The following is a 27,317-nucleotide window of genomic DNA, read 5'->3' as shown; positions in this document are numbered from 1 at the left end:
CTGCCAGTACTTTACTGTAAAATTACAGCATTGTTGAAACCGTAAAATTACGGTAAAGGGCTGGAACCACAGCTGCCAGTACTTTACTGTAAAATTACAGCATTGTTGAAACCGTAAAATTACGGTAAAGGGCTGGAACCACAGCTGCCAGTTCTTTACTGTAAATATACGGGTGAATTTTTTACAGTGTACCCCAGACCTAAACCTACCCGCGTCATCTAACTGACGCTAAAGGTAAAGCGTCAGTAAGATGATGCCATAGGCTCGCGTCATGTAACTGACGCTAAAGGGTGCCTAAAGCGTCGAATATTGAAGCATGGTCAAAATTGTCATTTTGGTGACGCCTTGGGATGAGAAAGCGTCTCATCCTCACACAAAGCCTTGCACCATTATCACAGCAATTAATACCTGCCATAAATCACAGAAAGAGAGAAAGTCAGAGGGAGATGAAACTTGTCATCTTCTGCACCATCTGTCTGTTTCACGTTGATCGATGGATTCCACTCCAGACATTGTTGTTTTTTCTACTCTTCTTTACAAAAGGATTCATTTCATTTTTCTTCCCTCATTAATCACCCCATTCAGATGATATTGACAGGCACCATTTAACTGCCATCGTTTATAATAGAGCATTACTGAGATACAAGTTAGGACATCCCGAAAAGGGAAGGGAGTATTTATAGACCACATGCCCTACAACTGAAGTGTCTCTTCGTTTTTCAAGTGGACTTTAATTTATTTCCCAACAGTACCACTATTATAAAATCAAACGAACACATATATACTATATGTATATTTCAAAGTATTATGGTATTGCTTTCTGATCCCATAACTGCACCACCGCAGTGTACCCATTTTGAGGCACAACTACAGGTTGTATCCTTAATGAAATGCAAGGTCCCCTTGTCCTATTGCTGTTTTGTCATGCCAAGGGAGTATGCAGGGGGCGCATTGAATGCCCTACGACAAGGGCTTTTTGCTAATGAGGATTCATGCTCTGTTCTTTTGCTTGCCATATCAGAGGCTTTAGTAACTCACTTTGTTGTAGGAAAATCATAGGGGATTGTCCACAAGGACAGCATGACTGATGCTAAGTGAAGACAACCTCACCTACAGCACATGCTAATGGCTGGGCTAGAGGATGTACTGTGGTTTGATGGCGGCCCACCACTCCAAAAATTATATGCTATCAGACATTCATAGTACTTTCTGTCTCTCTCTCTTTAGACCACAGAAATTTATTAGTATGGTGTGTAGGGTCTCCTTTTGCGGCCAATACAGCATCAGTTCGTCTTGGGAATAACAGATACAAGTCTTTTTTTAGCCATTCCTCTTCCAGAACAGTGGCCAGGTCACTATGTGATGCTGGTGGAGTAAACCATTTTCTCCTCCAAAATACCCCAAAGTGGCTCAAAAATATTTAGATCTGGTGACTGTGCAAGCAATGAGAGATGTTTAACTTCACTTTCATGTTCATCATACCATTCTGTCACAAATCTTGCTGTGTATATTGATGTATACAATAGCTCTCAATACACCACAAAGACTTGCTGTCCTGGTCACAGATGAGCCAGCGAGACGCCACCAACAATTTTTCCTCTTTTGAACTCTGATGTGTCTCTATATATATATATATATTATATGCAACGGTGCTATTGCTCAGCTTATTCAACCTTCACACTCTGTTCATTCTGACGGAATGTAAAATCAGTGAAGTTTGGCCACCAGGCTGTGCAAATACATATGCGTGAAACCTCCAACACTATATTGGCTATAGTGTTTCAGTGTCATCCATCTATCTATCTATCTATCTATCTATCTATCTATCTATCTATCTATCTATCTATCTATCTATCTATCTATCTATCTATCTATCTATCTATCTATCTATCTATCTATCTATCTATCTATCTATCTATCTATCTATCTATCTATCTATCTACACACACACACACACACACACACACAGAGCTATCTAAATGGGGACATTACATAGACCTAATGGTTTTTATACTGTACAAACTGTATATTTTATCCCCTTATACTAACCCACCCCCAAACCTACTCATCACAGAACACTTTCTGCATTTTTTTATAAACAAACAACCTTTAATTACTTTATTTTTATACCGATTTACAAATGAGGACGTTTTTGGAGATTTTGTCAGGTTTTGGTCACTTCTGGGAACAAATTTGTCCCCAAAATACAGTTAAGTATAGGTACACACACACACACACACACACACAAAGAAACAAACACAGATGCACAATAATTCATGGGTTATGCTTCCTTACATTCAAATTGTACAACAATTGTTATAGATAGAGGTCTATCGTCTCCCTCAGCTCACTTCTTTTGCTGTATCTCAAGAGTGTCTTTGATCAATGTTTAATAAAGCAGAATAGGCTGCCCACAATATGCTGCAAGGTAGTGCTTCTGAAAGCAATCAGCCCCAAGACTTGCATTCAAAGGCCAGCTCTGCCCGGATTATCATCATTCCCCCACATGCCTCTGTATGTTTGTTCCAGTGAACACTTTTAGATGATTTAATGGGTCAATCAGGACGGCAGAAGGCATTCAGAGGTTTCTTGCATCCCTCAAGGTCACTGATCCTTCAATCTGTGCGACGTTAGCATTAACCCAGGCCACTCCTCCGGTTAAACCTTGCTGTAGAGGCCAGTGTAGTGCTCGGGGTGATGGTGACTCGCTGATTACCCTTGAATATCCAAGCAACTCAAGTGTCATTGAAACAGCTTTGTAGAAAAGTGAACAAGGGATAGAGGAATGCATCATCGCTTCATCAGTGAACTGGGGGGTCACTGTGAGGAAGTGAAGAAACTGAAGTGGTCAGTAATTGGACTAGAAAAACATAGTTATTTATCTTTGATAGTGTGTTATAATTGTGAAAAACTAAAAACAGATTACTGTTCATCTGAATGTTGCTATAGCAAACAAGCAGCAATTATCATAAGTGTTGGTTCAGTGGAAGTCTACAAGGAAAGGAAGACTGATGCAGCAGGTCGGGAAGGGTATATAGTAGAAAGACTAACTCGGATATGATTATAGGATGAAGAGCTGCTAATGAAACCCTTAGTGTCAGTGTGTTCGGATAAAAAAACAGGTGTTATATAAACAGGCAGGCTCATACATTGAGTAAAATCATGAAAAAGCTCAAAGGAGAAAAAGAGCACCATTCCCACAGAAGAAGCAAAAGGTGTTGCTCTGTTTGATGGAAAAAGAGAAGAGAAAAGGAAAGGGAGGTGAAAGATAGAGAGAGAAAGGGGGTGAAATTATTGCCGATGGTGCTCAGTCAAGGGCATAGAGCACCTCAACGGGCTCTTCTTCACCAACTGCTCCTGAAATGTGGCAGAGAGAGAGAGCTTTAGAATTGAAAAGCTTGAAAGAAGTTAAAGAAAGATATATAGAAATCAATAAACTGTCTCCCTGGTTGCCAATATAACCCTTCCACTCCCCGAGGCCTGCAAAAAGAAAAAGAAAGAAAAAATATTTGATATTACAAATGGATGGAAACTAATAAAATGCAAAACCGAGAGGAAGACGTATTGTAGAAGATATTGTAGAAAATTGAAGATATCCGGCATTTAATTGTTTAAATTCTATACTGAATGCAAAGAGATCTCATTCATGCATTACTGAAGTCCAGATGGTTTAACTTCCAAAATTAAAAAGAGGCTTTATACTTGTGCATACATGCACAACATCAGTTTTTTTTTCCATTATTGGAGACTTAGAACTATTATGTGATCTGTATATGCTATATCTTTTTGATTTAAAAAAGTGCCTTATAATGAACTATTATACAATCCTTGTAGTCATTGGAATGGAAAGAATAGTTAGAATAGTTTTTAGAATACATTTTCTTTCTTTTGAACTGAAACAAAAAAGCTTCATCTTTGCATTGTAGCAAGAATGACAAATAGTTTCATCCAAGAGAAGTTTAAATTTCTGCACCTCACCCTAAAATAGCTGATCATGAGTGGTAGATTTCTAATATCAGATATCCAGCCTGACCTCATGCATAAATTTACAGACGGCTTATTTTACTTTTGTTAATAAATTTGGAGATTTTGGAGAGGGCAGATGTGCCGCTCAAAGGCATGCCAATGGCCATTGTAACTTAACGACAAAAGAAACAGGAAAATGCGGAGTTTCAAATGGAATGCAAAAAGGGACAAAGAAGACATCCCAGAATGCCATGTGTTGGGCTGTTCTTTGGTATTTGGTGAGGTTTTGCCTGATTTCAACTTTTTTTTCTTATAGGCCTATTACACGTATTTTGCAATAGGCACAAGCAGACATGAGATGTTGAGCCTGGAAAGGCATATGAGAGGAAACCTTTATGAATCGCACCAGTTCTGGTAAACAATAGCAGGTGCATTTTAAAAAGTTTGTGTGTGTTTGTCACCTTTATCAGATCCTGTCTACATATTCACCCATCCAGAAAACACATCTAATGAAAGAGATTGGTGTTCTATCACACATAAGCTTCGTCTCACAAAGGTGTCAGAGTGACTTACGCTGATCCAACCAAGTAAAGCCCCGTTTCATGGTTCAGAGAGGTTTCTTGTTCTCCCAAATAGTTAAGTTTGTATGTGTATTGTCTGTGTTTGCAAATATATGTGTGTATTCTCCTCATAATTAGCTCTTTATGAAACAGTATCGATTAGTCATTGATTTCAGCCTGTTAAATGCACATTAGCAGTCTGACTAGCCTCTGATTCAAAGAAAAAAAAGGTGGATGCAAAAACCTTACCACAAACCTAGACCTTTGTCACATCAGGATCTTGTTTCAGAATATCTGATGTGCAAGAAAAAGATGCTGCATGCTAATATTTGAATTTAGATTTCTGTGACTTTCTCAGTGTAATCACAGAAAGCAGAGGCCTTTTCATCTTTTACATTTTGTAATTGCCGGAATATTGAAGGAACATAAATTTGAGTTATTATCTGAATGACCTTCTCCAGAGATGTGAAGAACAGGGTGAAACAGACATATATGACTAGATTTCAAATCATTAGTCTGGGTTATCTTACAAGAGCAGATTTCAATGGTAGTGTACCGCAAGCTGCAGATTAATCACTGTATCATATGAAAGAATTGTACTGTAGTGAAGCCTAATATATACGTATATAGAAATAAGACAAAGTATTTGTTGTTGCAGTAAGGATGTTTAGTAATTTTGTTTCAAAACCCTGCCCTAAGTATTCCATCCTGGTAACAGCAAGATAAAATGAAAGGAAAAGGCCAAGGGCGAGAGTTAGCCGAGCAGTTTGTGTTAAGCTGTTTGTTTTGATTTTCTTTTCTTTTCAAGTGCTGTTCATAACGTGGCACACTTGACAAATGAATCCAGAAACGTCTTCCATTCTGTAGAAACAAGGTTTCAGTTTTTATGTCACGATTTTACCCTATACCAGGACAAATTGAGACTGGAATTTATTTTCTGTTCCATTAAAGTGCTGCACTGAACGAAACTTGGTAAATGGCTTTCTAAGCCTGCTGGTTACTTTCTTAACCCTCTGGGGTTGTTCGGCCCAAATGGACCCGAATCATTCAAATAAAAAAATGTTAAAAATCACAGCTTCTTCGGAATGGTCCGAAATTTGGTGACTTTGTTGGTATTTGGTATGTGAACACCCAAAAAAATTGGGGACAGGATGTGAACAGTCTAAGTGGTTGTAAAAAAAATAGTCACACTCAGGACCTTCGGGTCCAAATGGACCCCCATAGGAAATGAATGGGAAATTGGCAAAAATGTGAAAAAAACAGAGTTTTTTGGGGCGTACAATCTACAAATCAGCCACAATCCATAAAAAAAGCACACAACAGTGAAGGGGAGAATCTATAAAACATCAAGAGTGCAAAACAGACACATCCACACACACACACAAACACACACACACTTTTATACACATACACACTCATAAATTCAGATTACTGTACATAAATCTGTTTTGAATTTTTAAAAATCACAGCTTAATCGGAATGTTACGAAACTAGGTGACTTTTATGGTATTAGGTATGTGAACACACAAAACAAATGGGGACAGGATCTGAATAGTCTAAGTGGTTGTAAAAAAAATAGTCAAACTCAGGACCTTCGGGTTCAAATGGACCCCCATAGGAAATGAATGTGAAATTGTCAAAAATATGAAAACACAGATTATTCAATATGAAAACACAGACTATTCAAATAGAATAGTCTATTTGAATAGTCTAAGTGGTTGTAAAAAAAAAAAAAAAAAAATACTCACACTTAGGACCTTCGGGTCCAAATGACCCCCATTGGAAATGAATGGGAAATTGTCAAAAATATGAAAACAGTTTTTTTGTGCATACAATATACAAATCAGCCAGAATGCAGAAAAAATGACTCAACGGTGAAGGGGTGAATCTCTAAAACATCAAGAGTGCAAAACAGACACACACACACACACACACACACACACACACACACACACACACACACACACACACACTGTATTATATATTTATAAAAATCTGTATTATAAAGTAAAACTGGCACTTCAAATTACCATTTAAACCAACCAAACAAACAAAAAACAAGACAAAAATAGTCTTTGAGAATCTGTTATTATATTTTAAAAATCAACAACCTGAAAAAAAATTGGTATATATTTGCAAAAATCACTAGACTCCCCAAGCCTTTCTACAGAGAGCTGTAAATCCACTAGTGGTAAAAATGTGCTATTGCGTGATAAAAATGCTCAGTGTGTCCACCAGATGGCATCTATATTTTTTTTAAAAATTGCTTTCATGAGGCCTAGGCTTCACTCTAAAATGTAATACAGCTTTGATAAAACTTTTTTTTTTAAATAATAAAAAAAAAAAAATCTATTATGTTCAATGGGAAAAAATGGGTCATAATTATTGCATAAATATTAATTATAAATCATAAAATATCTCAAAACACCAAAAAAGAAAAGAAAAAAAATTATAGAAAACAAGTTAAAAAATAAATGATTATGATCATAAAAAATTATGATTTTCTTTTTTAAAATATGAATCCTGCCCTTTGGGTCCATTTGGACCCGAACACCCCAAGTGTGACTGTTAAACGAACAACCCCAGAGGGTTAATATACTACTATTCGGCCCTGCGGACAAAAACTGAATGTCTCAGTTATGAAAAGCAGTGCTGAGTTAAACAGAACAATAAATTAGGTGACATGAGTCTTCTCTGTGGGATCACAATTGGGGTCTGTTTCACAAGCACTTGCCGAGAAGAAATCTGGATATGCATATGTTTAGTGCCTGCACATTGTGTTATTAGGGTCCTCGGGAATCCCTGTAAATCTGTTTATTATTTATTTGTGCCAGACCCCACACGCACATGGCTACTCCCGCTTGCCTGATTTTACATTTCGTTTATAGTACCAAACAAAACGCGTGGGACCGTAATATTATATTTGTAATTCTACAGATTCCTTCACTTAGTGAGTCACTCAATCTAATCTTAGTCTCACAATGCCTTCCTCTGTTCTTCATTTGTCTCTGTTGATCTCGGTCGACAGCCCCAGGACTAATGAACTACTCAGCATTTATTTCGTATGCTTATTTCACACATACACACCACTCGGATTCAGCTTTGGAGAATATTTAACCCTCCTGTCAGGAAGTAAAAGGGTTTTTAAACCTTTCTTAGTGGGAGGAAATGTTAGTCTCCTCAGGCAGATTCACCTGCCCACAATTCCCATCATGTTAAAACATTTCTGCTTTTCATTTTCCAATTCAAATATGAAATGAGACGACCAGTTCTAAGAACACATTCATGTAGGTCAGTGCCTCAGAGTTTAAAACACTCTGAGGCAGAATCATATTTTGTACTCCTTTTATGTTTTGTTTTGTTTTGTTTTTGTATTCATATTATTATAATAGAAAATGTGGATGTTTATGTGTTGTTTTGGTGGATCATAAGGGAATCTCTGAATGCTTTGATAACATTTTCCCAATGAAAGCCTTTCCAAATGAACCTAAAATCTAATCTAGTACTGATCATTACCAGATTAAATGCTGGAGGGTATTTGGGCATTGTCCTTGTTTCCTGTAGTCGTTCTATTTCATGCCAATTTATCCCAATGCACAGTTACTTGATTGGCTTCTGCTGAGGAGGCTAATTACCCATTGTTGGAATGCAGGATCTCACTTAGTTTGTGAGTGCACTCTCATCCACTTCATTAATGGAAGATGAAGAGGTGTCTGAAGGGAAAAGAGAGTGTTTGAGGGAGAGCAATAGAGAGAGAATGAGAGTTAGAAAAAAAAGATTAGGATTCTCATCAAGTGAGCCACAATCAGCTTTGTTAACTTTATAATAACAAAGAGTTTTATAGTTCAGTGTTCTTTTCAATCAACTGCGTGGTTTTTGCTCGTTTTTGCACTTCGCCCAACACATATACTCTGAACCTATAGTATTTGAACACCTAAAATATTAATCTAAAATAAATATCAAAGAATTTTCTGACCTTTATGTGATATATAAAGTTCAATGTTTTTGAAACAAGTCTCTCATTCTCACCAAAGCTGCATTTATTTCACAGCGATACTGTGAAATATTATTACAATTTAAATAACTGTTTTCCATTTTAATGTAGGCCTATATTAAATATAGTGATGGATTCAAGTGATGGGGGAAAAAAAAAGATTTTTATATTATATTGATTTAAATGATTAGTGTTGAAAACAGTTGTGCTGCTTAATAATGTTGATGAATAGAACATTATAAATGTCTTAACTAGCTGTCATTTTTTTTTATCAATTTCCTTGCCGAATAGAAGGATTAATTTCTTTCAATAAATATATAAATAACTTAATGACCCTAAAGTGCGCGTGTGGTGTCCAAATACTTTTTGGTGTCACTGTGTAGTGAGACAGACTACAGAAATGCTACAGTTCATAAACAGACTTCTAGTTTTAGACCATTTCAGAGCCCCTTAATACTGATATTGTCTCTTAGCCCTCTGTAGCCCATCATGGTGTCCATTCTTTGTGCCCACCAGCATGTCTCCCAAGAGATGCTCTATTCTTTTATAATGGGGCCTGGAGTGTCATATTAAGATTCAGAGCTCACTGTAAATTTGTCTAAAAAAAAGTCTTGTGGCTTTTATGCACTTTCTTTGAACCTGTATATGATTGCATTTAAGATGCTCTCGTGCTTATGTGTATGTGTGTGGTACACAGGAAAGGGACTATCCAGTGATTTATTTATTGTAGGGCTGTTTTACTTTTTGCTGTCATTTGCTTTATCTCAAGTCTCCAGAGAAGAGGTTAACTACCGGGGTCTCTGCATGCATCTAAGGAACTTTACGATTTTGCTCTCTATTTAGATGCAGGGAAACATGTCTGTATATCAGAAAACTGCCCTCCCCTGCAGTGAATAAACCTATTTCTTAGCATTGTAGATAGAAGCCGGGACAGGTCGTGTCACATTTTCCTGTGCATTTCACATTTTCTGTCTATAGGGGACAATTTCAGCTGTTTAGAGAGGACCTGATTTAGGGATTTGTACTTTTGTTCTTCTCTTCTGCTAGTCTTAACTGATAAAGGTATGTTTAAATGATCGTTTTGTTGATCACTTAGTCATGACGAACGACAGCCATTGGAGAAGTGTTGTCAAGTTCTCAAACCAGAGTATTAGTGGTGAGATTCATCACGTTCCTCATTTTCAGCTGCTTTTTCCAAATTAAAGCATACATGCACAGAGCACTGTGGGTACTTGTTATTCCCACACACGTTACATGCCATCAGTACACCTACAACAATGCACAGCCTAACTGATGGGGTGAAAACTGCAATTACCCACATCGTTATTAGACATCGTTCGGTGACTGGCTTTATGAAGTGACAATTACCCACTTGTCCATCAGTAATAATATAATAATGTCATAATAATGACATTACATCACATTACCTTTGACAGGTGTCTTGAGTTATTAATACAGCTAATTTAATGACGAGTAACCTCCGATCTGGTGAATTATGATGACTCCCTGTAGGCCAGTACAGCGAAGTGCGGTAGGTTCGCAGAGATTCGGATTGTAGCGTATTTGAACTTGTGAACTCAATTACCTCTATTACCGCAGAGATAGGGTGCCGATGGTTGCCTGAAATGGATGGATCTTTCCGTAACTGATCATTTGTGCGTCTTCCAATATTACAATGGCGATATTCTGACTGACAACTGAAAATAAATTCAGCAAGTCAAGTCAACAGTGCTGTCAGTCACCATTTAGATGTAAATATTCAGCACAACCTTCAATTTTGTGCGACTTTGATTCCTATTATTATTTTATCTGAGCAGCTCTCAGTGATAGTCTTTTGTGTCTATTATCTATGAGTTCATATTGTCTGGTATTCATTGGTATTGTGTGTCTCTCATTGTGTTTTACAGATACAGTTTCCATGAATAAGATCCTGAGCCAGAAACTAGGAACAGGAAATGCTATGGATATCCTCAGCGCAGTGGATTTCTCCTTCACATAGCATTTTGAGTGGATCACTTCTTCATTTTTGAACTTCTAAACTCGTCTTCCCATACGTGGCCATCAGCGGCCATGATTGGAAGGAGCTCTGATTGATACAGGGGACAGGAAACGGCATCAGAGGATGGGGGCACCTGGCGGGCCAGTTGTGGGTGGGTTTAGCTCTACAACATCCTCCCTAGACCTCGTTGGCTGGATGGTCTGGCCTGGTAATACCACTGTGAGCCTGAACCAGAGCTTCTTCGGAACCGATTACAGCGTCAATCTCCCCTCCTCATCTTCATCTTCTCCTCATGGGGTCGAAAGGGAAGTGATGAAGGAAAAGAACTGGCCAGCCCTGCTAATTCTTGTGATTATCTTTCTAACAATAGGAGGGAATATTTTGGTTATTTTGGCCGTGTCGTTGGAGAAGAAGCTGCAAAACGCAACAAACTTCTTCCTGCGGTCCCTTGCGGTAGCGGACATGCTGGTCGGCATCTTGGTCATGCCCATCTCGCTCATTAACATCCTGTATGGTGAGTTGACACAGGGATTTAAACTATTTAATGCCATGGACCCTAAAATATAGAGATTTCTTTCCTGAAATAAAAAGATAGCTATATATTTCCATATAAAGACCCGTGTATATTATGAAAAATTATGAATATTATGTAAAACTTGTTTTACATTAATACTTATTTATTTGCATTTGAGCACTATATTACTCTGAATTTTTCTACGGTTGCTGTAGCACCTTGGGGACCCCAATTTGAAAACCTCTGATTGAGCATAAAGCTCACATTCGTACTCCACAACGTCATCAGGATTTGCAGTTTGGAGTGGTGTATTGTGGGTAAAGAGTTAAAGGAATAGTTCACCCAAAAATTAAAATTCTGTCATCAATTACTCACCCTCATGTCGTTCCAAAACCGTAAGACATTCGTTCATCTTCGGAACATAAATGAAGATCTTTTTAAGGAAATCTGAGAGCTTTCTGTCCCTTCATTGACAGTCTACGCAACTACCACTTTCAAGCCCCAGAAAAGTAGTAAAGGCATCATAATTCATGTGACACAATGGTTTGACCTCAATTTTATGAAGCGACTCAAGTGATTTGTTTGCTCAAAAAGAAAATCACTTTATTTACAAAATATTCATCTCACGAGAGCACCACGATGCCAGTGTTATGTTATGTTGACACGAGAGCAGACTTATTGCGTGAATGCGCGTAATATTTTCTAAATAATTGTGGGTACAGATTACTAAAATATTCCAAGCTGGTCTTTAAGCCAATGTGTACTGACTTTTAAGGTGTATAAAAATGCAAATGGTAACTTTAAAATAATGCATCCCATTAGAAAGCCCCCATCACCTACAAAATATAGCCTCACGAGAAGCCACACTTCCCGTAATATAACTTTAGTGGCATTTCCCTTTAAAACCCAGGGGCTTTTTTCACTGGTGCGAGGCAGTCCTTCTCCAAATAACACGGCTCATTATACAAATGACACGATAGAATATACCCTGCTTAAATAACACATTTAATTGGTCTCTTTCCACCAAAACTCATGAGATGATAACTTCTATTTTGAAAAAAAAAATGTAAGGGTTTAGGTTGATTTAGTTCGATTTAGGTAGATTGTACATGAGTTTAATTATGTTTTGTACAGAGCACTGACAAATTTAGAAATAAAAAGGGCCAGAGGTGGCAAGATTTAATAGCTTTATAGCACTGTATAGCGTGAAATCTCCTTTCACAGACCAAGAAAAAGAGAGAGACAGGCCATGGGGTGGCATATTTGGAGAGACAGAATCTTCTTTGGCATTGCTTTGCTCAGAAGCCCAGCACAGAAATATTGCCTGTGGCAGAATTCAGATCGTTTTCCAGTCCGGCCGCCTCGGAGCAACTGAGCTGTCTGCTTCAGAGTATTTCTGGCTCTTGCTATTCATACATGGGGCCACATTGTCCATCTCTCCTCAGCCATGGGGAGCTCTTTCATGATGCGTCACCTTGCCAATCTCTGGACATGAATGGGTTAGCCGAACTCTCTCAGACTCCTTTCATATTGATTGCAGAACATGTCCTACCTTTAAATGATCTTAGTTGCTTGTCAGCTGTAGATAGTGCACATGATGAGCTTGCATTTGTCAGTTTGAGAGGAGAGGACGTTATTGATCACAAAGAGATATTGATCAGTACAGCATCCTGCAGGCCCTCAGAGCAAACAGATCATTGGAAAAGAGGCGATTTAGTTGCGGGAGAGAGCAAACTGGCATGGATGCATGCACATAGACACTCTTGCACTGTGTTATTTTAGTATCACTGATAGTACTGGATAGTACGATAGTACAGTGGTGGGCCGTCAGGGCAAGCAGGGCCTTCTCTACTGGCCCTGTCAAAATCAAAAATATATATTTTTTCATACTTAAATTAAATTAATTAATGTGTGTCTGAACGTGTCTAAATTCAAATACTGTCTATTTCAGTACGCTACGATTATATTTCCAGAAAGAATATGGTTATTTTTTTGAGGCTGAGCTGGATTTTCCAGATGTCATCTAAACGGATCATCAACAGATATGTAGCCTACTATACATGTGTACAATAACAATTTTCTGAAAAAATAACATTACGATGTCCAGAAATAGCATTTTGTTTTGTGATTTCACCGGAACGAATGGAGAGTCTCCGCAACGGTGTTGAGCGATAGATTGAAGCGCGTGTCCGTGTGAACATATATATAGGCTATATATAAATATAGCCAGAATTTTATATACCTATTCTGGTGGGTGCGGTGATGCGGTGACGACTCATGTAACATGTAAGGGTGGCGCTACCAATAAAGCACCTAAAAGCTGTCACAACCGGCAAAAGTAATGATTGTGAATATGTAAAATATAGCAAGGAGATATTTTAATTGTTTATTAATAAACAAGTGTTTTCTCTGTCGGCTAAGGTGAAGTTGACGATGCTGAGTGACTCACGATCTTCAGTAGTGAACGCGCCAGAGAGAAATGCACATTTCATAAGGATTACATTAGCAGAGAGCAGTCTGTAGTCTGTTTTCTTTAGTTTTGAATTGATCTGTTTAAAAATAGACATGTGAGGCAAGTAGGCTACCTTATATGCTGAGTTTCGGTTCATTTATGTGACGAGCTCCAGTTCACGTGCCGGCGCCTCCGTTTCTTGATTAGGCCTATCTATCGTCTGCTATATTTACTTCTTATTTATTAAATCCAGGCAATTGGTTGATGAAACATTGATTAAAATTAAGATACAATTAATACAACACGAAATTCAGGTTAAAGTTTGATGTCTCTGTGGAAGTTTTAAAGCATCTTTTAGTGCCGCTTTCAGAGCGCTCACGTCCGTAACGGAGAACACGTCCGTAACATTGTGTTCCTCATAAATGCGAACACGAAAAATAAAATAAAATAAAATGAATATTTTATGTACTGTTGAGACTGAGAGGAAACCCTTCTTCATCCGGTGGGTAGTAGGCATATTACTTTGGTTTGCGCAGTGTAATTCACATAATCACTAAAAAAATATTTTGCCTCCTAAAGTTTTTTTTTTTTTTTTTTTTAGCAATCAGAGTCTGAGGGGCCGGACATGTAAATGAGGGGGCCTAGGCCAACCCAGGCCCCCTCGTGGCTACGCCACTGGCGTGAGCCAAAACAGAACAACTGTATCCGCGGCAACGAGCTCAGCAGCTTGATTTCAAAAACAGCATACTCTATTTCAGCGCTAGAACGCCTCTTATTTAACAAACGAATGAAATGAATGCCCTGCTAGTTAACCGGATATGTTTAGGTACATCCGTGCCGCGAGATGTTTCAAAAAGTGGTGGGAACATGTCCCACCAGCAAATCATTCCTATGTATATAGCATATATATAGTGCACAGTGTGTGTGACCTGTGGTTGAAGATCAACTGTCTCGTTAGTGTTACGCAGTAGTGCATACAGTGCATCATTGTATTTTTTATGAATCGGTGTGTGTGGTGTTCTTATGGTGGCAGGTGGGGGGTGGGGGGTTGGTGGAGATTGTTACTGAAGGCCCTAACTGAAAAGTACTATCGTTTTTGTTAATATTTTGAATTAGATTTTATTTTTATATGTTCTGTTTTCATTCATTTTAGTTCAAGTTTAGTTCTAATCATTTTTATTAGATTTGTTTAATATGTAATAATAGATATTGGCTATAGAAATTGAATAGAAAATAATAGATATTACAATAAATTAAAAACACGCAAATATTACAAAATGTGACATGAAAAGTGTAAAAGTCACTGTTTTTTATAAAGTATCAATGCCCAATGGTGATACCCACAGGTGAAGTAACAGCGTCTCTTGTGCCTTCTCTGATCCCATTGACTTAAAACAGACCTCCCAAAGCGTGCGCTGGGTTTATTGGGAGCTAATTGAGAATGACTGGGAGAAAGTCACCCCCCACTAAACCCCCTCGCACGCATTAGGGTGTCTGTTTTAAGTCAAAGGTGACAGAGGAGGTGCGCCTCCGAGTTACTTTTATACTTTTTAATGTCACATTTTGTAATATTTGCATGGTTTTATTTTTTGTAATATCGATTACTTTCCCATCCAGTTTTTTGAGGAGACACTGCCTCCCTTGCCTCCTATGAGGCATCTAAATATGCCTCCTATAAAGTTTTTATTAAGTTTTAGTTTTAGTTATTTTAGTTCTTCAGCTTAAACTAAACAAAGATTAGAGATGTTGACTCGGGAACTAGCTGAAATAAAATAAGTTTAAGTTATATTTTATGGAGCCTCATACATGACATGCAGACAAATATATCGTGGCCACAAATTAAGAATTTGTTCCTTCATCTTAGTTAAAGGTGCTGTGTGTAATTTTTTTGACCATACTAAATCATAAAAATTTAGAAATTTAGCAGAGATTTAAAAAAAATGTTCTCCAAAAAACAATTGAAATGTGCGTTCCGTGTCAGAGCGTCTGTCTTTGTTTTGGTCTGTGTGATCCCGCCCACTGCAAGTTTACCCAATAGTATTTCAACACCCCAGGTTTCCAGTTGGAGGAAAACAGCGTATTGCAGCTATGGAAGCCACCAAAAGAACTAGGTCAGAGATCGCAATTTTTACCCGACCTAAAAAGCATCGGCAATAAAACATTTCAAACGTATACATTATGAATAAATGATGTATATGTATGTAGCTCATTTCCTATGTACCACTGCACACTCAAAGCGCTTTACAATCAATGTCAGGTTTCTCTCCTCAACTACTACCAAATTTTATTACATTAGCTGATCAACTTGCAGTATAAGGCTTGTCGCTTTCGATTGTCAACTGCGCTCGTTCCTGTTGTGTGTCCTCAATCTGGCAACAAGTCTAAGGAGGAGGGGGTGGTATACTCTCTCCAATATTTTGAATTTGGACTGTGGTACCCATTTCAACCACCTACTGTCAATATTACATACTGCACCTTTAAATCATGGCCACAATTTAAGAATTTAGAACATTGTACTAACTTGTTCCCTCATTTGGATTTAACTAAAACAAGGGAACCAATTATTACTCCTTGTTCATGGTTTAGTAAAAAAGGGGGAACAAATTCTTAATTTGTGCATGATTTAACTAAAACAAGGGGATGAATTGGTAAATTGTGGCCAGGATTTACTAAAACGAGGGAATGAATGAATAAGGGACTTGGTTTAATTTTAGTTGATGATAATAACCTTGCTCTGGCATGCACAAAACATAGGCCACATAAAAGAGTGTTCATAAAGACTCAAGCATGCATTAAAATACAGGCAATCTTTTATATACTGTAACTGTACTGACACAAAATTGCAGCAACCCAACCTTGTGTGCCGTACATATGTTTCTTGGGTTTTGGTGTCTTACAACCAGAGGATAAGGAAAGATACACCCACCAACCAACACACACGAACACATAAGCACACAGATTGAACAGATAAAGATGGAGTGCAGGGCTTCTGCAGCATGTCTGCTTGTTGTCATAAACAGTAAGCCTGTGATGGCCATTACCAGGAAGCTGTCAGAGCAAAATATTATGAACTGTTAGAAAGTGTGAACGTGTACACTCAGACACCCACATACGAATGCTTTCACGCTCATAAACTCAGACACGCCTATGCCTACACACAAACACACACACTGACATAAAATAGTTTTCCACTGCAGTGGATGAGACAATGATGGATTTCACACTCCTCATTTCATTTACGGTGTCTAAAAGTGTGTGCGATTGTGTGTTTGTGTGTTTGGTGGGGGGAGTGCACCACATTTGTGATTGAGCTGGCATGTGACTTTCATAAGATACAGCCATCTGACCTTGATTCAGTCTGTTTAATCTGTGTGAGTTGGGTGTTAAAGTCCCTGTAAAGGCAATTTTAAAAAAAAATTCTAAACACATTATAAATGTTAGAAATGTATTGCTAAAACATATTACAAAGACTGTGAACTGTGAAGTACTGAATTGTGAAGTTAGACCGTTAAACAGTTTCTCACCATTGATATTTTCCGGATTTTTTGGGCGGGGCTAAAACGGGGCTCGATGACGCACTGGAGCCCCTGAGCTCCTGGACACGCCCCTACTTGATGACGCACTGGAGCCACTGAGGCTGTCCGCTCCCCTAACAATATAATAGAGCACATTCACATCAGTTTTGCCGCTCAATCGTGAGTTACGGTCAGCACTATTAGTTACTACAGCAGCCTACAGATTGCTAGCTAGCTATGCCTTCATCACGGAAATGCGTAGGCCTACTACCTGGATGCGATCACCGGATCACATACAAAACAGATCGGTGTCCTTATTTAAATTTCCGAAAAACGATTACATCAAGAAGAAGTGGATTAATTTTGTGAAGAGCCAACCTTGATGGAGAGCTGAGGATCACTGCCAAAACCCGCCTCTGTAAGTGATCATTTTACACGGGATAGTTTTATAAACTTTCGTCGGAGACAACTAAGACATTCACTGATAATCCGTTGTTACTGGTGAATGGGGCCGAACCGACTATCTTCTGCCTCAGCATTCATCCTCCCGTCGCGCCGACAACTGGTGCCATCATCGGCAGTGCGAGCATCTATTCCGGCTGTAGAGTTGAGTGTGGCAAATGCAGCTTTCCCGCGAGTGGGCGTGGTTTCAGCACAGCCAGCGGACACGCCCCCAGCGTTTGAGAGCAGAGAATACTGCTCATTTTTTCAAGATTTTGATAGCTTATTTTATGTACTTGCTGGCTTTTTTTATCATTCAAATTTGGCAGGGTGGCTAATAACACATTTTTCTGTGGTGTGACAAACTCAGAACACATACAAAATTTTGACTTTACAGGGACTTTAAGTTCCAGTGCATCATCTCAAAAACGGATGAAAAAGATGGTGAGATGGGGTTTATGATGGAGTGTTGTGGCCTTCTCACATGTATTACCTTCTGAAGGAAGCATAGAAACCTTATCGCTGAGGATCAGCGAACGACGGACAAGGAAATAGCGAGACAGTACAGTTGGAATGAAATCAGAGAGAAGCATTAGACTGATTACCTCTGGGAACGTACAGTGCCAAGATATGTTTAAGAGGAGCTATATACTGATACTCAGCCGCTCAGATGGTGTTGAACCGATAGACATCTCACAAACCAATTCTGTCTTACATCTGAAGGGTGGTTCTGGGCCTATTAAGGTCGAGTTCCTATTTATAATGTTACGCTGCACATCAACTCTAGCCACTTTTTTTCCAGCCCGTTTGACAAAATTATTTAAATTATTGTATTTATAAATATCATATGTTTACATTTATTTCTATGACTTTAACCATTACATTTATTGTTTTGTGTAATAGGTACAATACATACACTACCGTTCAAACTTTTGAACGGTAGTGTATATATATATATATATATAGTGGCTTGCGAAAGTATTCAGACCCCTTAATTTTTCAGAAACCCCTTCAAAAACAGATCTGTGACAACATTGCAATAAAAAAAAAAAAGGAAAACCTGAAATAAATTGCACAACATTGCACAAGTATTCAAACTCTTAACTCAGTATTTAGTTAAAGCACCTTTACAACCTCAAGTCTTTTTGGGTATGATGTGACAAGCTTTGCACATCCGCATTTGGCAATTTTAGGCCATTCTTCTCCTCAGATCCTTTCAAGCTCTGTCAGGTTGGATGTGGACCGTCGGTGGACAGATATTTTCTTCAAAAGATAAGTTTCTTCAAAGGATGTGCAATTGGGTTCAAGCCCAGGCTCTGGCTGGGCCACTCAAAGACATTCACAGAGTTCTCCATAAGCCACTCTTGCATTGTCTTAGCTGTGTGCTTAGGGTCATTGTCCTGTTGGAACTGTCAGAGGTTCTGAATACTCCGGACTAGGTTTCAATAAGGCTAACCTATACTTTCCTTCTACTCTGATGAGTCCTCCAGTCCCTGTGGCTGAAAATCTCCCCCACAGCATGATGCTGCCACCACCACACTTTACTGTGGTTATTTACTGTGGTTATAAGGTGCTTTACCTAAGTACTGAGTTAAGAGTTTGAATACTTGTCTATATGGACAAGCGGTCAGTCGGTGAACACAGCGAGAGCGCGGAAGTGTTCTGTTGTTGCTTAGTTTACTATTTGCTACTAGGTAGGGCTATTTTCGATTCTCTTCTTATTTTTTATTTTTACCTTCACAATAATCTGTATTTTAATTACACGCATTCCTATTTTGAATAACAGCCGCGTCTGATAAGTGTTGCAGTTGTTTTTTATTGCATTTAAGTGTAGCTCTGTCCAACAGTGTAGTTTCAATTTCTCCCATTTGCAGGATATTTGCTTTTGTTGTGCTAATTGCAAGGGCGGGCACAGCAGTCCTCACTCAAGCGTTTGAAAGCATTACCTTTATGTAGTGTGTGCGCTGCCACGGCCTACGCAAGTCAACTTGAGCCATAAGAGTAACACTTGACTATATGGCTGTAGGACTAGCGTAAACTTTGACGCCTCTCGCGGTTCAAACAAACAGGGCTAGGCAACAAACTCAAGCTCCTCCGACATTTCTCTTTAAAAATGTTCGTTTTAGACTTCTAATTCGTGAATGGTGTTTTGTTTTGCTCTATCCTCTGCGCTTCCGTGTTCGTCATTACGTTGTGTGTCAAGGGCAAGGGATATTTTTCTTACATGAACGCATCGCTTCGCTTCAGAAGGCCTTTATTAAAACTTCAAAAAATATACAGCCATTCTCTGCCATTATAAAGCTTGGAAGAGCCAGGACATTTTTTTTATATAACTCCGATTGTATTGTATTTGTCTGAAAGAAGAATGTCATATACACCTAGGATGACTTGAGGGTGAGTAAATCATGGGCTAATTTTCATTTTTGGGTAAACTATCCCTTTAACATAAGGCAGCAACATAAACATTTTTTTTACATGGTTTGAATTCTTTCGCAAGGCACTGTATATATTCCTATCCAACCTGATCTCAAGAGAAAATGAAATTATTTTACAGTTTGGTGAATTGGTGGCATTTTTTTAGCGCAAAAGCTCCATCCCTAACCGCACTGCTAAATCTAACCCTCATTGGGGTGAATTAGGTAATAATAATTCGTACAAATTCACCACCTATTTGTCTAAATGTAAATTAGTTCAAAACTGCCATTAGAGTGTGTTGTTTTATCCTAATTTTATTAACAGTGGTTTAATTGTTCAGTTTGCTGAATGATATTACTTTGGATGTTAAAATATGGGATATTAAACATCTACATTTATGCATTTGACAGCAAAATCAAGTACATTTAAACTATATATACTTGCACGCATGCATGTTCCCTTGAAATCAAACCATTAATCCTGATGTCGCTAGCACTACTTTCTGAGCTACAGGAGCATTATTAGATAAGTATTAGACTTATCATTAGAGAGTCCACATTTATCACTGAGAGAAAATGTGTGTTTAAAAAGAAGCTAAGTTGTTCATCATGGATGTCTGAAAATTGTTGAAAGAGCCTAAGGAGTTCATTAACTTTCAGTTATATCTGTGATGTACAGAAAGCAACAGTTGTTTTTTCATGTCTCTGTAGTGTTCCAACACTCCGTCTCTGTCTGTCTGTCTAAGAGAGAAATTAATCTACTAAACATGTAAATCAGGGCTGAGTTATCAGTTGTTCCAATTAATCAAAGCAAGATGCAAAGGGCCGGATGCAGCTGGACCAATCAAGGGATGAAAGACAGTTAAATTGTGTGCTTTCTGTCATCAACATGCAGATGAAGTTGCATGTTAACATGTGAGGAAATGTTGCCCCCCATGCCCTGTTAATTATGTTAAAAAAGTTGTCTGTAATATGTAAACACAGGTTGTTAAAGGAGACTTTTTTTTTTTTTTTTAATTTAGAATATTTTTAAATATTTTGCTACATAAAGGAATATGTAAAAAGCTGTGCAGGAATTTCTGCACAAGTATTCAAATGACATGAACCATTTAAACTAATTGATTCACTAATATGATTTGAAATTCCCAATGTTACATGAAAGATATTTTGGAAGAATGTTTGATTATTGCTCCAGTTGAAGAGCTGCATGCACAACAGAATGTGACAAAACAGTGTTAAATCAGTGATGTATTGTGATCACTTTGTTAATCCACAAGTCTGTCTTTTATTTTCTGCCTCTCCTCTTTATCCCACTTTGTCTTTTTCTCTTGCCCCTTATTTAACACCGTAATCTGTAACCTCACATATCTCCTCTCATTTAGGACTGGTGTAATTGCATGTGCTGTGGACAGCAGAACTTGAATGGAAAAAAACAAACGATACGGACAAATAAACGAGGAGAGGAAACCCCTCACTTGCCATCTGTGTCAGAACACTTGCTGGTCCCACGCTGGCAGAGAACTCTATTATCATTAATTTCGCTAACTTGGCATCAGACGTTTCCCTCATCTCCAGTCCAGGTGTTCTGAGCTCTAAAATGCTGTCTGGATTCGGACCAGTCTCATTCAGCCCATGATTGGAGTGCCTGCTCTTTCCCTGGGCTTCAATAAAATGTTAAATTGACAATGACTCACACCTCGTGTGGTGCTAATGTCTTCCGAACCCTCAGACATGCCCCTCCAGACCTGTAGACCTTGCTGTAAGAGTATCTGACCCTGCATTACAGCGTGTCCTTTCTGAGGAATGTTTTCATTTTGCCACTTCTGTCACCTAAAAGCGTATCAATTACTACAGGTTGTAGTCTAGACCACCTAAACCGAGACAAAGTCAAGACCAAAGCTGTGCAAGAATGAACACAATTCATCTTTGCATTGCAGAGTGGCAGTGCAAAGATGTTTTTAAAATCTATTTTTTATAAAAATCAATATCACGTTTGCAGTCGCACTTCAAACAGACCTCTTGCTCTTATAAAAAAAACAGTTCAATCATGTCTTGAATTTTGTGGGCATTTGTATTCATTTTGGTGACATTTTTCACCCTGTTCATTTCTGACCTGGCAGTTTATTAGTACAATTAGTACGTCCAATCACATGAATTATGTCAACAAATACATTTGGTGTTTTCACAATTTAGAGTAAGTTCTTCAAAAAAGACCAAGACCTTCAAAAAATGGTCTCAAGACCAGTCTCACATGGAACTAAAATTTAACAAGAACTTGAAAGTTGGTCAGAAACTCTTGATATATATATATATATATATATATATATATATATATATATTAGAGGTGCTTGCTAAAGCTAACATCACTATTACAATAGTCGACGAGCAGCTTGCCTTAAATAGACATGAATGCTAACTCAAATGATGAGGTTTAGGGATGGGTTCTTTCGATCTGAGCCAGTAGATTACCACCTAGCACTTAGAAACACATGGGCAAATGTCCTGGTAACAACCCAAAACATCCTAGCAACTGCATAGCAATTCACTGGCAGCCACCCACAACATCATAACATCTTGGCGGCGACAGACAAAACCACTCTAAAAATCTAGTTTTATTAAGTCACATTAAGGACACATTTCATTAAATGAAATCATTGTTTTACGCAAATAATGCAGGTGTTTCACATCACCCTGTTTTGAGCATTGTAGCAAGCTGGAAAACAAACTAACAAATAAGAACCAGTTCTGTTTTATAATTCTGGTATTATCTCTGAAGACCCAGTGTGACTGTGTGTATATCTCTCTCTCTCTCTCTCTCTCTCTCTCTCTCTCTCTCTCTCTCTCTCTCTCTCTCTCTCTCATCCTTGAACCTACACAACTCTAAATGACTTTCTTTTTACATAACCTGACTGTTTCTTAATGTTGGTTATTTTAAGCTTGCTGACATAACAGTCTTTTTTAGCTCTTGGTCTGAAGTCAGTTGTCTGGACTTTAATAATGTGATCTGCCATGCAGGACCACTTTGCCTTCTGTCTCTCTTATCTATCCTTTCTTTATTTCTCTCTTTCTTTCTGTCTTTCTTTTTCTTCATGTGTTTTATTAAATATGTTTTCAAAGCAATCTCTCTCTCTCTCTCTCTCTCTCTCTCTGTATATTTCCAGATTATGCCTGGCCATTGCCCAGTGCTCTCTGTCCTATTTGGATATATCTGGACGTGCTTTTCTCCACTGCTTCCATTATGCACCTGTGTGCCATTTCCCTCGACCGCTACGTGGCCATACGCAATCCGATTGAGCACAGTCGCTTCAACTCCCGCACCAAGGCCATGCTGAAGATCGCTGCAGTTTGGACCATTTCAATAGGTCAGAGAAACATTTATAATATCATTGATTATTTCTTACAAAAACAAGCATGTAGATGCCTGGAATGGTGCGGCAATCCCAGATAACCAGCAGAGAAGTAGCCTGAAAATCCTGCAGGAGAAAAGAAAGGACAAACACAACATTATTTTCCAATGACAGTAGAGGTCTTTAGATTGAACAGTTGTACCATTATAGCCACTGAAGTCAATGTCAGTCCACTGCAATCCTCTTGAATCTATTACTGGAATGTGTTCATATCTCACAGGACTCCTCAGAATGCCAGATTATGTTTTTTTCAAGGCTCCAGCTGGGTCTAAGAGGCCCGTCGGATCAGCAACAATGGAAATGATTTGAAATGACATTGTATAAACAAGCACCGGTTTGGTGATTGTGGTGATTTTCTCCATCACCAGAGCAGCTCCTCTAAATTCAGAGTAGCTTAGATTAATTTAATGTTTGTGGTCTGGTAATAACATAGTGAAGATCACCACCTACGGTTCAATACAGTAAACCACAGCCTGCCATTGTGTGTGGAATGCTAAAGGATTGGCATGCTTCTGCATTAGCGCCCTCTAGAGTCGTGTGACTCTAATGTAGAGTGACCATGACTGATCTGATCCAACAGCAGAGTTGAAGGATTGTCTGAATTTATTGATTGATTGATACAACTGGTGTTTGAAGGGTTAATGATTTTAGTGGACTTATTTATAGAAAAATAAACTCTTCTTTCCCTGTTTTTCTTTGAAATTAATGCAAGCCTAAACACTCTCTTGGACATAGTGTCTCTCTTTCTCTCACCCACATAGGCTTTCCCTTCCTCTATTGTTTCCATCTCAGAGTGTGGTGTAGGTATTTTAGTATTTTTTTTCTATACTATTATGGTTTTTATTAATATTTTCAATGATCTTTTATTGATATAAAGTTATTTTTTTATTTATTCAGCTAGTTGCCAAGGCATTTCATTTAGGTTTTTCATTAGATATTTATATTTTAATTTATTTCAGTTTTTTTTAATAGTTTACAATAGCAACAATGTTCTTTCTATCCTCCTTTTATGTTTCTCTTTGTCTCCTGTTCATCTCTTTTCTCCATAGAAGGTTCTTGTCTTATTTGCTAAAGACTTAGTAATGACAGTGCAGATGACAGAGAGTTCACACATCTAACCTCTCTCTAGTTTGAACTTGAGCCCAATGTTTATTTGATTCTTATCTGGATCCAAAACAGCATTAAGGTTTCTATCTGCCTTGACAATCTCATTCATCTGCTCTAATTAAATAAAATGTTCTCTCTCTCTCAACCATCAGGAATACTGATCTACTCAGATAAGAGAGAAGATTTGTCTCAGAATTCCCTGAGCCCGTTGGTCTCTTGTCTCCAGCATCTGTCTCAGACTTTGTTAGTCAGACTGTTTCTTTGGTGTTTGTTTACGTATATTTGTTCAATATTCTCTCTCTTACTTTTCCCCAACTCCAGGTATCTCAATGCCTATCCCAGTGATCGGACTGCGTAACAGAGATAAGGTCCTTATCAACGACAACTGTGCTCTGAACGAGGAACGCTTCATACTGGTTGGCTCTTTTGTTGCTTTCTTCATTCCTCTGGTCATCATGGTGGTCACGTATTGTCTCACTGTCCAAGCACTTCAGCGTCAGGCCACAGTCTTCCTCTACGAGGGCAAAGCCTCTTCTCAGCAGCCATTGCAGCCTCCAGCTCCACCTACTTCCCAGTTGGAGCCGTCGTCGGCTCCATCACGTCGCAGCAGTCTGAACTGTCTACGGATCAGCAACAGCGATGGAAACGCGCTCGGTCTGACCGTGCCCCCGGACACCATCTCAATAATCCCAGGTTCAGAAGCGCCGTCTCAAATGAATTCGCCCGCTGGACGGGACCCGAGTGGAGCCCGCGGGCGGCGAGGCATGATGCAGGCCATCAAGAACGAGCGGCGAGCATCCAAAGTGTTGGGTGTAGTGTTCTTCCTCTTCCTTTTCATGTGGTGTCCCTTTTTCATCACTAACGTTCTGTATGTCCTCTGCCGTGGAGCCTGCAACGAGCCTCTGCTCACGGAACTGCTCAATGTTTTCGTTTGGGTGGGTTACATCTCATCAGGTGTCAACCCTTTAGTGTACACTTTGTTTAACAAGACCTACCGAAGGGCATTTTCAAGCTACTTGCACTGCCAGTACAGACAGGTGGGGCTTAAACCCATCGCTATACACGTTCCTTGTCCATCCCATGCTGTCACGCCTATCCTGATCTGCGAAAAAGTTTCGATTGACCGGAACAGTAACTGCCGCAATGGGGACGGGAACGGAATCCGAAATCTGGAGCCCCATGACATGGACACTGACCCCGGACTGGAGCTGAAACTGGGAATATCAGAGCTCTCCATCAGCAGCGGTCACAATCACACAGAACACACCAGCAGTGTCTGAAAAATATATTTTAGTTTGACCTGGAACATAGGACAGGTGTGACAGAGCTTAGATCTTGAGATGTCACACTTACTAGAAGTTGTAACTCTCATCGACTGTATCACAGCATAGAATGTATGCTGAGTTAGCTACAGAAACAATAATCTGACCAAGGTCGGAAAAGGGAGATGGAATGTGTGTGTGTGTGCGTGTGCGTGTGTGTGTGTGTGTTAACAGGTTCAGATGTTTGAATGCCATTAAGTACTGCATGAGCACCCGGTCTTTTACTAAAGCAGCATTGGACATTATGAGACAGCAGTTTGTGTAAGATAGAGTCATAGCATCCTCATGTGGTCAGTTGAATAATTACAAAAAAACATAGTGTGAATCCAAAAAAGAGTTAAGGTGATGAGACACAGGGCAACTTTTTGAGCAATGTTGCTGGGCAATCTTGACGAGCGATTGTTGCTTGGGTACTTTCCCATTGAAAATGGGCAATACATGTCTATCTGGATACTTTAGATCGGTCGTGGGCCCTGTGTCTCATCTGGTTGCCCATTGACGGCAACATTGCCCAGCAACATTGCTCAAAAAGTTGCCCTGTGTATCATCACCTTTACTGTGTCATCCAAGCTTGTTGCATTACAATATGGATGAAGCTATCTAAATACATTTGTGTGTGTAACTTGTAAACACCTCCAGTACGACATGCTGAATTATTTGAGTGGCAGTAAAACGATTATACAGTTGGGGGTCACATCTTATTTCCTGGCCTAACAATACAGAGGAAATGACTGCAAACCACTTCTCACAGTGACCTATAGCAAACCAGACCTAACAGAACAATGGGGTGAAAGTCGTATGCCAAATTTACACTGTAAAGGTGGCACAGAAGCGCTTTTGAAGTGGTGGTTAGGTGTCTTTACACAAACTGTTTAATGCTGCTCAGAGGGGGAATAAATCTATTTACACAGCAATTTCAATAGAATACATTTATAGTAGGGGATAAGGTGGGTCAGAGCAGGCAAAATTTAGTCTGGCTTTTGTGCAGCATTACGAGCAGGCACTGAGCAGCCTTAAATCAGTTGTGCAAAGATGCCTATACCTAACATAAAACTTTGATCAAGAATTTCAATTTGCATCTTTAATGCTATGTAATGCAGTTTGAGCTTTAGTCCAGTCCAAACTGCTTCTCAAGGATTTCTTTTCAGCAGGCATTAAAGTGATTTGCCTCTAGCTCTGGGGAACACGCTGTCCTGTGAATGTAAGGCTAGTTGTGTGCTGCCTCAAGTGGTCATAACAGAATGAGAGAAGCAGCAAAAGTGCACAACAGACAAGAGTACTAAAACAATTTACTTTTTTTATGGACAAACTCTCCATGGCAACAGATGTTGGTCAGTAAGACCAAAAATGCTCATTTGAGGATGTCTATGGATATATAATGTATAAAGCTGTACATTTTTGCTGTTTTCCTGTGTAGAACCTTAGAATTTCTCCTGTATCACCTGCCCTTGTTCAAACTACCATTTTTATACCATAGCCTGTAAATGTTTTACCAGATCCTCTTTTTTTGTTGTTAAAAAACTCCCACCATCCTCACAATGTTATCATTTGGTGAAGCTGCTATTTATTTAATAAAAAAAAATATTATCATTCATTCTGCAATAAACCTCACTGTGGTGGTCATTG

The 27,317-nt window shown here is 38.8% G+C and overlaps 1 protein-coding gene across 2 annotated transcripts in view; it reads left to right on the top strand.

The window, feature by feature from the left end:
• Positions 1 to 25,692, top strand: part of htr2cl1 (5-hydroxytryptamine (serotonin) receptor 2C, G protein-coupled-like 1) — a 163,919-nt gene extending 138,227 nt beyond the window's left edge. For both annotated transcript variants that reach the window (XM_056242059.1, XM_056242058.1), the window contains 3 exons: positions 10,428 to 11,033; positions 23,017 to 23,217; positions 24,691 to 25,692. In XM_056242059.1, coding sequence (XP_056098034.1) covers positions 10,643 to 11,033; positions 23,017 to 23,217; positions 24,691 to 25,649 — 1,551 coding nt within the window. In that variant the 5' untranslated portion in view covers positions 10,428 to 10,642 and the 3' untranslated portion in view covers positions 25,650 to 25,692. The remainder of the gene's footprint in view (positions 1 to 10,427; positions 11,034 to 23,016; positions 23,218 to 24,690) is intronic.
• The last annotated feature ends 1,625 nt before the right edge of the window (positions 25,693 to 27,317 follow it).

This window comes from Rhinichthys klamathensis, unplaced genomic scaffold (assembly GCF_029890125.1).
Source record: "Rhinichthys klamathensis goyatoka isolate OS25496 unplaced genomic scaffold, OSU_Roscu_1.1 h1tg000692l_1, whole genome shotgun sequence".
NCBI lineage: Eukaryota > Metazoa > Chordata > Actinopteri > Cypriniformes > Leuciscidae > Rhinichthys > Rhinichthys klamathensis.
Note: the sequence above shows the minus strand (reverse complement) of the source record. Positions and strands in the feature narration are given on the sequence as shown.